Below are 13846 nucleotides of genomic sequence, written 5' to 3' on the forward strand. Positions count from 1 at the left end.
AACAGTGCCGTGAGGATCAGTTACAGTGTTCCCCGAGAGGCGCATCTATCATGGCCTTTCTGGAAGTGGAGAAAAACAAATGCCTATTTTTAAAAAAGATTTGTTTATCTGTTTGAGGGGGGGGGGGAGCGCACGCGTGGAGGGGAGGGTCAGGGGCAGAGCGGGGGAGCAGGCTCCTGCCTGAGCGGGGAGCCCACCCCCGGGGTCATGACCTGGGCCCAAGGCAGACCAGCTCGACCACCGAGCCGCCCCGGCGCCCTCAAATGTCTATTTTATTTATTTTTATTTTTTTTAAGATTTTATTTTATTCATAAGAGACAGAGAGAGAGAGAAAGAGGCAGACACAACACAGGCAGAGGGCGAAGTAGGCTCCCTGCACAGGCCCCACACAGGCAGCCCGACGTGGGACTCGATCCGGGTCTCCAGGATCAGGCCCTGGGCTGAAGGCGGCACTAAACTGCTGCGCCACCCGGGCTGCCCCTCAAATGTCTATTTTAAAGTACACTTAGCGTGTCTAGGAATGAAGGAAGCAGGCAGCCTTTCAGAGAAGTAACACCACTAATTAATAGGGCCGCTAAATTACCAGGTGATCTTTTTTTAAGACTTGTTAGTTTTTATAAAGTAAACATTAGATTTGATGTTTAAAATATCCTCAAAATGTTCTTTTATTCCTGAAAGTATGAAAGGGCACCTATTGTCTCATTTTAAAGATAAGAAAACCCCAGAGCCCATCCCTATCCAGGGGAGGTAAGTGAGAAGTGCACTGAGATCTTGCTGTTACCGCCCCAGCCAAGGGGGGGACACTGGGGCTACGGGGCCCCCCAACGCTAGCTGGCTGCAGGCCTGCACTGTCCTCGGGCAGAAACGGTGGACGGCACAGTGCTCTGCCCCCCGAGGCTCAGCAGCACCGACAAGATAGTACTCCTATTCCTCTCCCTAAGGAGAATTTGAATCTATACTTTCTCCTTGTTGGGGTGGGGAGAGGCTAATAATTTTTAAAAAGGGGATCCCTGGGTGGCGCAGCGGTCTGGCGCCTGCCTTTGGCCCAGGGCGCGATCCTGGAGACCCAGGATCAAATCCCACGTCGGGCTCCTTGCATGGAGCCTGCTTCTCCCTCTGCCTGTGTCTCTGCCTCTCTCTCTCTCTGTGACTATCATAAATAAATAAAAATTTAAAATAAAATTTTTTTTTAAAGTCTCAGAAACACTGGCTTAGATTTCTTTTTTTTCTAAGTTTCCTTCCTTCCTTCCTTCCCTCCTTCCCTCCTTCCCTCCCTCCCCCCACCCTGGGCAGGGCTCAGACTCGGGACCCTGAGATCCAGAGCCGGGCACTCCTCCCACAGGGCCAGCCAGGCCCGCCTAGATCATGGTGCTTCCTAAATCATGAGTTCACATTCTTGGAAATGGACATCATCACATTTACTTTTTAAATTTAGTTAGCTTGGGATCCCTGGGTGGCGCAGCGGCTGGGCGCCTGCCTTTGGCCCAGGGCGCGATCCTGGAGACTCGGGATCGAGTCCCACGTTGGGCTCCCGGTGCATGGAGCCTGCTTCTCCCTCTGCCTGTGTCTCTGCCCTTCTCTCTCTCTCTCTCTCACTCTCTGTGACTATCATTAAAAAAAAAAAAAAAATTTAGTTAGCTTAAAGAACTTTTTTCTTGTGCACATAACATCCTCTCCGCCAGATTTCAAAGAGCTTATAAAAATCAAAATGCTACCTTGTTTTCCTAAGAATAATCCACTAAATGCCACTGTCCTCAAGGAAAACTGCGGCACCTCTGCCTAATGGAAAATTGGTAACTAGTTGGGTAAAGGGGTGTCCCCCCGGGGAACTGCAGCTGCTCCACCAGTGGGCTTATTAGCTGGTTCTCACTGGGCGCTACTGAACTTTGTGCCTCGTAAGTCACCTTAACCCTTGGGAGGTGACCGTGTAGGTGAGTGTCCCCTGCCTCTGGGCCTCACCCCCTCGCTTCTATGGAACTGGGGTGAATTTCTAGCTTGAACCGAAGATGGGAAGATGGGGAGTTGCTGTTCCTTACCCTCAAGCCGACGCTGCCCCGAGGCGACCAGGGCCGCCCCCTGCTGGTCTCTGAAGCTTGTGTAGGGATTGGAGTCCGAGGAAGGCGCCCTCCGGCCCCTCCGGCCCCTCCTGCGGGAGGTTATTGCGGCGCCTGCGTCCACGCCCTGGGGAGAAAAGGGGGTTGGGCTCCCAGGAGGCTAGCCGGAGGGCTCGGGAGCTGGGCCTCTGGGACGGCACATTCATCTTAAGATCTTGTTTTTAAGTCATCGCTGCACCCGGTGCGGGGCCGGAACTCGCAGCCCCAGGGTCCAGTCGCGAGCTCCCCTGGCCCAGCCGGCCTCGGCCCCACACAGCTCGCCCCAAGCGGCGCGGCGGCCCGGAGGCCCGGAGGCCGGGGGGAGCGGGGGGCGGGGGGAGCCGGAGGGGGAGGGGGGGAGCCGGGAGGAGCGGGGGGGGGAGGAGCCGGGAGGGAGCGGGGGGCGGGGGGAGCCGGAGGGGGAGGGGGGGAGCCGGGAGGAGCGGGGGGGTGGAGCCGGGAGGACGGAGCCAGGAGGGAGCCGCGGGGGTGGGGAGCCGGGAGGGAGCCGCGGGGGAGGGGGGGAGCCGGGAGGGAGTCGGAGGGGGAGAGGGGGAGCCGGGAGGGAGCGGGCGGGGGAAGCCGGGAGGGAGCCGCGGCGGCCACGGCGAGGCCCACCCGCACGTTCGCACCTGCAGGCGGTGGGCGGCGGCCCTGGGAGCGGAGCCCAGGTGACCCCGGGTGTCGGGGGGCGGGGCGGGAGGCTGGGGCGGCCCCGGGGCCTCCAGGCCAAGGCCCCTGCTCGCGGCTGGGCTCCCGGGCCCCCTCCCCCCCGGACCCCCGCCTTCATCCCGCAGAACACGACCCGAACTTTCCTGCCTGCGACCGCGCACCCCGACTTCCTCCCACACGGGGTTAAGGACGGCCGCCCCGCCCCCCTCCCCTCCCCCCGCCCGGGAGCCGCGGCCTGTGCCCGCAGGAGCTCGGGGCGTGTTTGCCGGCGGGTTCTCAAGATCCCTCCTTGTCCGCAGGCACGGGACAAAAGGGAAGGATCGCACTTTTTCGAAGATTTTACTTTATTCATGAGAAACACACACAGCGAGGCAGAGGGGGAAGCAGGCCTGCGGAGCCCGCCGCGGGGCTCGATCCCGGGACGCGGGGCCACGCCCTGGGCCGCAGGCAGCGCCCCTCCAGGCAAGGCTTTAGGATGACTGGGGAAGACCTGTGTTCCGAGATGGTCCGGGTGCCTGGCACCCCGCAAGGATTAGGCAAGTTAATCAGAGACCAGCCTGAGTCCGCACGAAGGCTACAGGTGCCCTAGGAGCGCTCGTGCCGCCTGCGAGGCGGGGCCCCCACCTGGGCCCCCCGCGGGTGCAGCGCCCACGCAGGCGGTGCGGCTGTCGGCTCCGGGCGCGCGGGGCCTCGGGGCGCCTCGGGCTGGCTCTGCCGCCCCCGCCTGGCGACCGGGGGAACAGCCGATGTTCCAGCGCCTGCAGCCACCACAAAGGCTCTACTTAAAATCCTTTGTCAAAGATTGCAACTTTCAGAAATCTTTGTTCCTAAGCGAATTCACATGAAAGTAAAGTATAGACATAAAACTCCTACATACACGTTACAATTTACTCCCACTACAGGGAAATGGATAGTGACAGGTGGAACAGTAACAGAACAATGGGCAGCTCGCCTTAGGTTGAAAAGATGGTAAGAATACTTTGTCCTGCTGATTGACTAGCAATAGGAAATTCCCTATAAACTGCATTTCACTTCTGAAATAATGAAATGTTCATATATAGAATTTTAATTTTTAAAAATTTTTCTAATGTTTATCTCAGCTAATCTCTATCTTTCAAATTATGACATGTAATATGGTATTACATATTTGAAATATTTTGCATAGAAGCTGCATGAAACTGTTATTGTGTGCTTACTTTAAATACAATGAGAAATGCTGAATACTTAGGTTTTATGTTTAATACAGTGTATTACTGGGATCCCTGGGTGGCTCAGCGGTTTAGCACCTGCCTGCGGCCCAGGGCATGATCCTGGGGTCCCGGGATCAAATCCCTTATCGGACTCCTTGCATGGAGCCTGCTTCTCCCTCTGCCTGTGTCTCTGCTTCTCTCCCTCTGTCTGTGTCTCTAATGAATAAATAAATAAAAATCTTAAAAAACACAGTATATTAAATACTTTTTCACATTTAGTATTAGAAGATATTGGAAATATTCTAATAAGTTAAAAACAGACAAAGCTAAAACTTAGAAGGCACAATACTTTAAAAAATCACAGAGGTATAGATAATCTGCACGTTTGGGTACTTACTAAACCATCCTACCAAAGAATTTTTCAATCAGAAAAAAATAGAATATTGAGGGGCAAGGTGGGCAAAATGGGTGAAGGGGGTCAGTAGTCCAAACTTGCAGGTATAAAACAAGCCAGGGAGATGTACTGTGCAGTGACTGTAGTTGATAATACTGTACTGCATATTTGAGAGTTGCTAAGAAAGTGGATCTTGAAAGTTATTGCAAAAAAAAAAAAGTTACTATGGAAAAAAAAGAATTAATGATAAAAGAAAAACAGTATTTTAAGAAATTTAGAATTGTTTCCCTGTTTGGCTATTTGGGGCTAACTCCGTGGTAGCTAAAGAATGTTTTTGCTTTAAAAAAAAAAAAAAAAACATTTTATTTGAGAGCGAGAGCACAGGGCACAGGAGCCCGGGAAGGGCCGAAGGAGCAGCAGACTCCCCGCTGAGCAGAGAGCCGCCAAGGGGCTTGATCCCAGGCTCCTGGGATCCCGACCTGACCAGAAGGCAGACGCTGAACTGAGCCTCCCGGGCGCCCCTAGAGGATATGTTCTTGTTGAGCCAGAAGCACATTCTCAAGTCACAAATGCTACGTCATGACGTCAGGATAGCGGTTACCTATGCCGTGCTATCTCTAAAAAATGTAAAACGACTGGAATCTTTGGAATTCCCTTCCCCCACTAATTCAGCAAAGCCCAGATTTGTTGTAGGTAGAACACGGAGACACGCCCTCCAGAGCCACAGAAGATAGCTGCTTTCCACTGGTTAAATTATCTGATGTGCACATCTTTCGAGATTTGTGCACCTTAAAAGACAAATAACTAAGGAAACAGATTGGAGCAAATCTGTTTAAAAAAATACAGTTCCTATTCAAAACTACATCTGCTTTGCACTTTTAGCAAATATGCAAGGGCTTCCCATCAAGTGGTTATGTGCCAAAATCTTAGTTTAAAGCTTTTGCAATTCTCCATCTGCCAGAATGAAAATGTGAGCTTCTGGCCTTTAAGAGCTGTGTAACAAAGATCCAGTATTAGAGAATACTTAAAAACTGAAATTGATTCACATTTTGTTATTTAGAAAGCTATCAGTAGAATCTTGGGGCACCTGGCTGGCTCCGTTGGTAGAGCGGATTTCAGGGTTGTGAGTTCAAGTGCCATGTTGGACACAGAGCTTACTTAAAAAATAATAAAAAAAGAAAGCTATTAATAGAATCTGAATTTTAGATATCCAGAGTAACGTCACTAAAAGCAGGTATTGAGATATCTGAGAAAACAACAGCAAGAACTTTTCCCAAACTATCACAACAGTGCTTTAATTCAATTTAATCCTACATTTAGGATTAAACTAGAATGATTTCATGGATTGTAATCAAGAGTACCAAATACGTATTTCAACAAAAATATTACAATCGGCATACATTTTAGGGCTCAATATAATTAAGATGATATTCTTTGAGTCTCAAAAGCTTCAGATTGCAAATTGCAATCATTCTTTTTATTGCTCCCCTTCACATTTGGCACAAAACATTTTTTGGTTTAATTATGAAAAAAATCTTTAACGTATATGTATAGATGTCTTCAGAACAGAGCCAGCTATTCAGTTTGGACACTATGGATATATTTTTGGAAAAGCACTCCCAGTGAGTGGATGATGTCTAGTGGATGATGTCTTTGACCACTCTCCGAGCTGGCTCCAGGAGCAGGGACAAGTAGAACAATCTATTATTAAGCTTCGCTCCATGAGTGTATTTATGTGAGTGCTTTAAATTGTGTCAAGAGGTATGAAGTTTGAAAATACAAAGACTTAATAGAAGGGTGGTTGGGAATGTAAATCAAAATCAGGTGTGGGTTAACTATCTTAACATGTGCTATGGTTTTGGATTCAGTTCACCTATTCAACTGACATTTATTTTCTCCTCTGTCAGGACAACGTTCAAGAAAACATATATTCAAAATTAGTTCTACTTTACACATTTAGCTGTTTTCAAACATATATATATATATATATATATATATATATATATATATATATATGCCAGCATTTTCACGAAATATGATCATTTCTCTCAAGGGGCTAGGTTAGTAGAGCAGGAAGTCTAACCAAGTACACTAATAAATAAATGGGGTACAGTGTAGACAGACACAAAGAGAATACGGCTGATTGACTTGGTGTGGGAAACAGAATGAGATGAAGGGCTTAATGGAAGATGCAACACTTGAATCAGTTGTGATAGATGAGTAGGGCTCACCAGAACCAGGACAAAAGTAGGGTGTTCAAGACAGAGGGTATAGTAGGAGTACGGAATGGGGGCTCAGGAAATTTTAAGTACAGGTGACCCTGTACAACACGGAAGTTAGGGCCCCCTGTGCAGTCAAATATCTTCTTAGAACTTTGACTTAGCTACTACTAGCCTACTGTTGGAAGTCTTACTGCTAACATAAAGTCTGTTGACATATATTTCGTGTATGTATTAGATACAGTATTTTTTTAAAGACTATTTGAGAAAGAGAGAGGAAGCATGAGCAGGGGGAGGAGGCACAGGAAGAAGCAGACTCCCTGCTGAGCAGGGATCCCAACACGGAGCTCAATCTCAGGACCCCGAGATTATGACCTGAGCCAAAGGCAGGTGCCCAACTGACTGAGCCCTAGATACAATATTCTTACAATAAAGTAAGCTAGAGAAAAGATGATTAAGAAAATTAGGGACGCCTGGGTGGCTCAGTGGTTGAGCGTCTACCTTCGACTCAGGGCATGATCTCAGGATCGTGTCCTGCATCTGGCTCCCTGCACGGAGCCTGCTTCTCCCTCTGCCTGTGTCTCTCTCTGCCTCTCTCATGAGTAAATAAATAAAATCTTTTATAAAAATAAAAAATCATCAACACGGAGCACCTGGGAGTGAGAGGCACAGGCTTCCAGTTATGGAAGGAATAAGTCACAGGGATGACAGGTACAGCCTAGGGAACAGAGCCAATGGTAATGTAATAGCATTCACTGCATGGTGAAGATGGTAGCTAGAACTGTGGTGAGCACAGGGTAACCACAGAGTTGTTGAATCACTATGTCATACACCTGAAACTAATGTAACATTATGTGTCAACTAAACTTCAATAAAAAATTGAAAAAAAACTTTAACAGTGAAAATCCTAAGGAACATACATGTACAGTACTGTACCGCCTGTAGTGAAAAAAATCATATTGGGGCATCTGGGTGGTTCAGTCAGTTAAGCATTCGACTCTTGGTTTTGGCTCAGGTTGTGATCTCAGGTGGTGAGACTGAGCCCCACATTGGGCTCTAGGCTCAGAGCCAGAGCCTGCTACAGTTTCTCTATCCCTTTTCCTCTGCCCCTCCCTCTGCAGGCTCTTGTGCAACCAATCTTTAAAAAAAAAAATCATGTATAGGTGGACCTGTTTCAAATCCTTCTTGTTCGAGGGTCAACCACAGTTCATTATGACCAGAGCGCAGACATAAAGCGTAGTTTAAGACTATGACAGGCAGCAGCAGACAGATCTTGGATGGGGTCTTGCATCATCTGCTAGGTTAGGCTTGATCCCGTGAGCCTGGCTCTCCAGTTTCGTTATGCACCACAGTCATCTATGGTGCTTGTCCAAAACATTCTTTTTTTTTTTAAGTTTTATTTATTTAAGTAATCTTTATACCCCAGGTGGGGCTTTGAACTCACGACCTCAGTATCAAGAGTCACCTGCTCTTCCGACTGAGCCAGCGATGTTTGTTAGGTGTTTTACTGGATCTCAGTAGGTGAGCTGAGAAGGCTGCCTAGGGCTGACTCAAGTATTAGAATTATGAAGCCATGTTTTTGCAGAGGCGCTCTCTATTCTTTAAGAGTTGAAGCCCCATTCACACTCATAACGTAAGGACTTAAAGAGCCAGCAGGAAGGCAGACACGAACTCTAATTTGCTAGGAATGAGGAATGAAAAACTAAGACAGGTTGGCACTGTAAAATTGTTTTTGTTTTTTTAATGGCAGGTCAAATATCCTGAAACATACATGTGTTTTGATAGTCTTCTAATCCCACTTGAGTTCAAATATTAAAGTAACACACACAAGCTAAGAGAATTCAATATTGTTCCAAGGCACTTACTGAATCTCCATGACTAGATGAAAACAAGGACAATTAGGATAGACAATTAGACAGTATATAATATAAAAATAACTTTTGCTTACAATTTACAAAATGTATTATTATTACAATCTTTGATCTCTGATAACCTGCAATGCTGGCTGCATGAATCCAGCAATTTTAAAATTCAGAAACTATTTTCTAAAACTTCAGGGCAAATAATTTACAAATAAGGTACACAAAGATTTAGACCATGCAGAAATTTCTTACATCTTCTGTTAATAATATTTTATGACTGCAACTTTATCAAATTATATACCTACTTGCCCTGTACATATACAAAATAATGCATACATGATAAAACATTAGCAAAAGAGTAGTCCTTAAACTCAATTTATCATAAAAGTATTACTATATTAACATGTCTACAAGCAGCGTGTAACAGGGTTAAGAGACATTAAGGCAATAATACTTGAAGTTACAAAATAAACCATATGTAATACTTTTTCCTAAGTGTAGTATAAGGCAGGTAGATGGTCCCAGCAAAAAAATACAAAGGTAACAATCTACGCTGCTGTTAGTCCCACATTTTTAAGATGGAATACTATAAATCTGGCTTTCGGTGGCACTTGAATTTTCCAGTATAATTTAAAGTGTCTTTTAGCTCCCTGAATCATGTCCATTCTGAAGGTGGATCTCTTGGTCCTTTGGGTTTCCCACAGCGATTACGAAAACCTGTAATCACAATACCATAGTAGCTGGTCAGATTCCAGGATGTATTATAGTTTACTAAAAATTCTTAATTTGCTTTAGGTATTTCATTTAAGAACCTGAATAAATCATAGCACAAAGTTTGATAAACTTTGCCTTAAGGAAAGCCTGAAATGATGGCAAATAACCTTTTCTCATTCTTGCCAGCATTAACTACATAATTAAAGCTTTAAAATTACTGAGCAAACGAATTACCAATATCTGTGGCCTCTGTTGGACTTTCTGATATCTGATCTTTCTGGTTACTGAAAATGGCTCGACATTCTGTACAAGTTTCTGTGTGAATACCTCCTGATGGATGATCTAAAATGTGAAATAAAGCCATTGTTAATCACCATCATGTGTAGCATCATATGTAAAATCCTCTAATCGTTTTAATGTCTGTATTAAGTTAAAAGAGCAAGTTTTCTCTCTTGGGCATCATAATTTCAGAGGCCCAGATACATAAAAATGTAATGGTAGTGAACATAGGAAAATCATGTTAGGTGTTCCTGAGGGGACCTAGAAATCTTCACGCAATGTATGCATTCTCCTTATGCTCTTAACTTTACTTAATAAACCTCAATATTGCCATTTTGTTTCCTTAAAGTAGTTACAGTGTGTGCTAAGGCAATAATTGCAAGTGAATGTCTTTATATGGAAATCAATGACAATCAAGTTCATAGTTAATGGACTACTGGCTTCTAATTTTTTTTTTGAAAGTTTTACATCACTGAAATTTTAGTTTACTTATTTAATTACCAAAGTATAAGATTAGTAACAAAAGAAATTTTGTTAAAGAAACGTTTATGGAAACTTGGAATACAAGTCAAAGAATACATGATCCTTGTCCTTAAAATGCTTATAGTTTAGACAGGGGTCAGCAAACTTTTTCTATAAAGGGCTAGAAAATAAATATTTTAGGCTTTACAAGCCACATACAGTCTCTGTCACATATTCTTCATTGATTTTTTGCTTGTTTTTAAACAACTTTTTTTTTTTTTTTAAGTAAGCTCTACACCCAATGTGGGGCTTGAACTCACGGCTCTGAGATCAAGAGTCACATGCTCTACAGAATGAGCCAGCCAGAGGCCCCTAAACAACTCTTTAAAAACGTAGAAGTTAATCGTTCAGCTCAAGATCAGAACAAAAACAAGCCAAGGCCTAGTCTAGTAGGAGAGACCGACAAGCACATTATTATTATACTGATGTGGTAAGTCTTACAGTTAAATGATGCAGAATGCAATGGGGACTGAAGGGAGAGGCAAGGAGGTGAAACTAGTGGTTTCAGGACTGGCTTCTACTAGGCAAAACTGATGATCTACTGAAAAGGCTTCAATTTTCTCAGTGAAGTAAAAGGTCACCTACTGAGTAAGTCAGTAGGACTGATAATTTCAGAAGAAATTAGAGATTTATTATGTACGTATTTATATTTATTTAATTCAGGGGTGTGGGGGTGTGGGCAGCAAAACAAAGTTTAATGAGGCATAGTACAAAGCTCCTGATGAGGGAAGGGACCCCTGAGGGTTGCCCAGAAGAAATTAAAGATTTGGAAAATGCAAGGAAAACAAAAAGGATACCAACTAGAATATATGAGATAACCAAGCAAAGCTAAGAGCTCAACTATGGATGAAGACTCAGAATTGTAGGCTCAATCTATGAAACGGAGTGAGGTTCTCAGCAGTATTCAGGAGTTTCAAGGGATAAAATGGTATGAGAGGGAGGAGCAAGAATGCAAGGGTAATTTCAAGCATGACAAGAGTAATGGAGGTCGGTGCCTACACTGGCTGGAGAAGAGAAACGGGAAAGGAGTTAGCGTGCAGTAAGAAATAAAGGGCCCATGGATCCAGCAATAGCGACAGAAGTTAACAGAATAAAAACAGTAACAGTAACAGGCCTGCTTCCATCCGAGTGCCTCCCATCATTTGCAGACCACAGAGCTGATAGTCCACGAATGGGATCTGATTAATTCCTCACAGCAGTGCTCTAGGGTTGGTGCTGTTATTACCTCCATTTGATGGAGAAAACAACCGGGGCTAAGATTAAGTGACTTGCCCGAAGTCACATAGTAATTAAGTAATATGGAAAAATGAAATTCCAAACCAGATGGGTTTGACTCTAAAGCTGCTGTTTCTTTCCTTAAGTTGCCTCAGAAAAGTAGACAAAGAGTAATGAGAATTTATGAGAGGGAATGGAGCCGCATCAGACAAAGATGCAGGGAGGAGGGCCAGAGCAGTGGGCCGATCAACTCGGGGAATTCATCAGTCTGGCTAGGATGTCTGATGAGCTGCTTTCATGGTCACTGATGTACAGGAATTAATAATAACTTGATGTATTCTACCATTTCGGTATAAGAAATGTGGCAGAACGATTTTCTCATTTGGCATTCTAACTGGGCTGAGCTACACAATCTTATTGGTCCTTCACGAAGGCAGAAGTCCTAGAAGGGAAAATTTTAAAACAACTGACTTTTAGGGACCTCATTCAATAATCTGGTGAATTTGGGACATTTATTCAAATCACTGTCTGATCTAGATTCTAAGTGTTTATTTGATGCACAGCAGAAAATAAAACACAGAAAAATATTTTTAAAATCTTTTCTTTCCCATTACCCTGTAACTACCCTTAGTAAATGCTGTTACTTTCCAGATTTATCTGGGTATATTATCCAGATATAGTATCTGATACAGTAAGTTGGAAGAATTATGCTACATAGTTCAGGTTCTAGAAGTGCCCTTCACATTCTCACATACAGAATGGGACATGCTATTTTATGGAAATTATCAATATAATCTATAACAAAAATCTAACTTACCACGTTTTTAAGTTAGAGCAAACTCTACTTACCACATTTTTCACTTCCAGGGGTTATCAAGCCCTATAAGGAAGATATTTAATAGCTATTACAATATATCCCTTTTGTAACAAAGAACAGAAAAATTTGTCTGTTATGAGTATATATCCCAAGAAATCAGGATCTATTAAGATTCTCAGTGTCAAAGGGAAAGAAAACAATGGTATTTTCAATTAGGCTCTAAAATTTTTTAAATGTTATGGTATTTTATACTGGGAATAAAAAGACAGGTAAACTACTTTATCCTTCTGGATGGAAACTGAAAACGCAGGAGCTACAACACAAAGAAACACGCAACTCCATTTTGTCAGTCCTCTACCATACTCATCAAATTATGACATTGTAAGACATAACATCATGAGTATAGGTTACCGCTATTTTATGTGCCAAGGAAAGTATATTATGTTTCTTGATCAATTGTAAGATGTGCCCTAATTTGGGGGATACTAAAATATGGGGGAAATATGAAAAATAATAATGTCGATGAAAAATGGTATTTCCCATGACTAATATATTTAGCTACCAAACATTTCCTGACTGTGAGAGGAAACCTCTTATGACCAGACAAACCGAGGGATGGGACTATGTAGTTAGTGTTACAATCTAAGACAGTATTATGACCCTGAAAATGTAGCTTCTGTTCTATTCACACCTCCAAAATGATTCAAAATGTGGCATAATTTACAAATTTCGAAAAGGGTCCAGGAAAATGACACCCTGAAGTGATAGTCATATATATATCATGTTGCCCTTTTAAAAAATTTCATGTCTCACATTTCATATAGGCTTTTCATCTGAAATCTTAGCATAAGAAATGCTGATCAAAAATGATAATTAGCAGTCTTAAGGTTACAGTTATTGTAACAAAGATAAATTGACAAAAGAGCAAAAATACTGAGTTACAGCCGTTCCCATCCCAAAAGGACTCACTTCAGGTATTTTTTGTTCAGAATGTTCCTGACTTTGAAGTTCACTCCATTCAGATCTTACAGGTATATCTGAGAAAAATGAAATCTTACAATTAATATTCTTAATTCTTGCATTTCTTGCATTACAGTAAGATACAAAAACAGACCCTAGAGATTTTTTAGAAACTATCACTTCTATAAAATATTCTCTTATTTATTAAGTCAAGAAAATCCCTTTAAATTTCCTTCCTTAAAAATTTCAAGAATTCAGTTATCAGTTTATTACATAATTATAAGCTCACTGTAATCTATACCTGTGACAGACTTAGATATATTCATTTAGTAGTACTGAAGTATATGACTTCACTGTTTTTAACATTCTTAAAATCTGTTAAAATTAATATAATATTGGTAAAATGTAACTCAGATAAGACTGAGTGGGGAGGGACCCCACGGAGCTTAAGACACTATAAATCTAACAAAGCTGTTCCTGTACTCTTTTTTAAGAAGAGACAGAGAAGAAATATATTATCAAGGCTTTGGAATATAATCACTTTTTCCCAGTTCTCACAGATACTCATGTGGCCTAAAATCTCCCTCAATTAACACCAACTGAATTGATGCCCACCTACAACCCAAGTTAAATATTTATTTGCCTAAACTGGCACCCAGTGGAACTATGCCTTTTCATATATATTGCTATTTTTAGTGAATGAAAAGATACCAACTTGTGAAAACAATTATAACTGAACTGCCATTTTTCACAATCTTAGCAAATAAAAAATACCACTTTAAAGTATTTTTCAAAAAAATAAAAGTATTTTTCATACAAGGAATTAAAAACATTTGTATCAATTCAAACCTCTTTTTAAACTTAACTTAATTATGCATTTAAATTTAAATTTGCAATTCAATAGCAAAT

The 13846-nt window shown here is 42.9% G+C and overlaps 1 protein-coding gene and 2 long non-coding RNA genes across 17 annotated transcripts in view; 2 read left to right on the forward strand and 1 right to left on the reverse strand.

Annotated features, from left to right (window-relative positions):
• LOC144292914 (uncharacterized) overlaps positions 1–13846 on the forward strand; it is a 121287-nt gene that overhangs the window by 37185 nt on the left and 70256 nt on the right. The window lies entirely within an intron of this gene.
• Positions 2679–9133, forward strand: LOC144292915 (uncharacterized). The gene is made up of 2 exons (XR_013360325.1): positions 2679–2764; positions 3065–9133. It is a non-coding gene; the product is annotated as an uncharacterized LOC144292915 (long non-coding RNA).
• The window catches only part of PTPN12 (protein tyrosine phosphatase non-receptor type 12), an 85094-nt gene continuing 79542 nt past the window's right edge, over positions 8295–13846 (reverse strand). For 5 of the 6 annotated variants that reach the window (XM_077863895.1, XM_077863894.1, XM_077863899.1 and 2 more), the window contains 4 exons: positions 12947–13014; positions 12010–12040; positions 9379–9486; positions 8295–9147 (listed from right to left, as the gene is read on the reverse strand). In XM_077863895.1, the coding sequence (XP_077720021.1) occupies positions 9086–9147; positions 9379–9486; positions 12010–12040; positions 12947–13014 (269 nt within the window). In that variant the 3' untranslated portion in view covers positions 8295–9085. The remainder of the gene's footprint in view (positions 9148–9378; positions 9487–12009; positions 12041–12946; positions 13015–13846) is intronic. The other variant, XM_077863897.1, reaches the window with a different exon arrangement.

The sequence above is a fragment of the Canis aureus genome, chromosome 21 (genome assembly GCF_053574225.1).
Source record: "Canis aureus isolate CA01 chromosome 21, VMU_Caureus_v.1.0, whole genome shotgun sequence".
Classification (NCBI taxonomy): domain Eukaryota; kingdom Metazoa; phylum Chordata; class Mammalia; order Carnivora; family Canidae; genus Canis; species Canis aureus.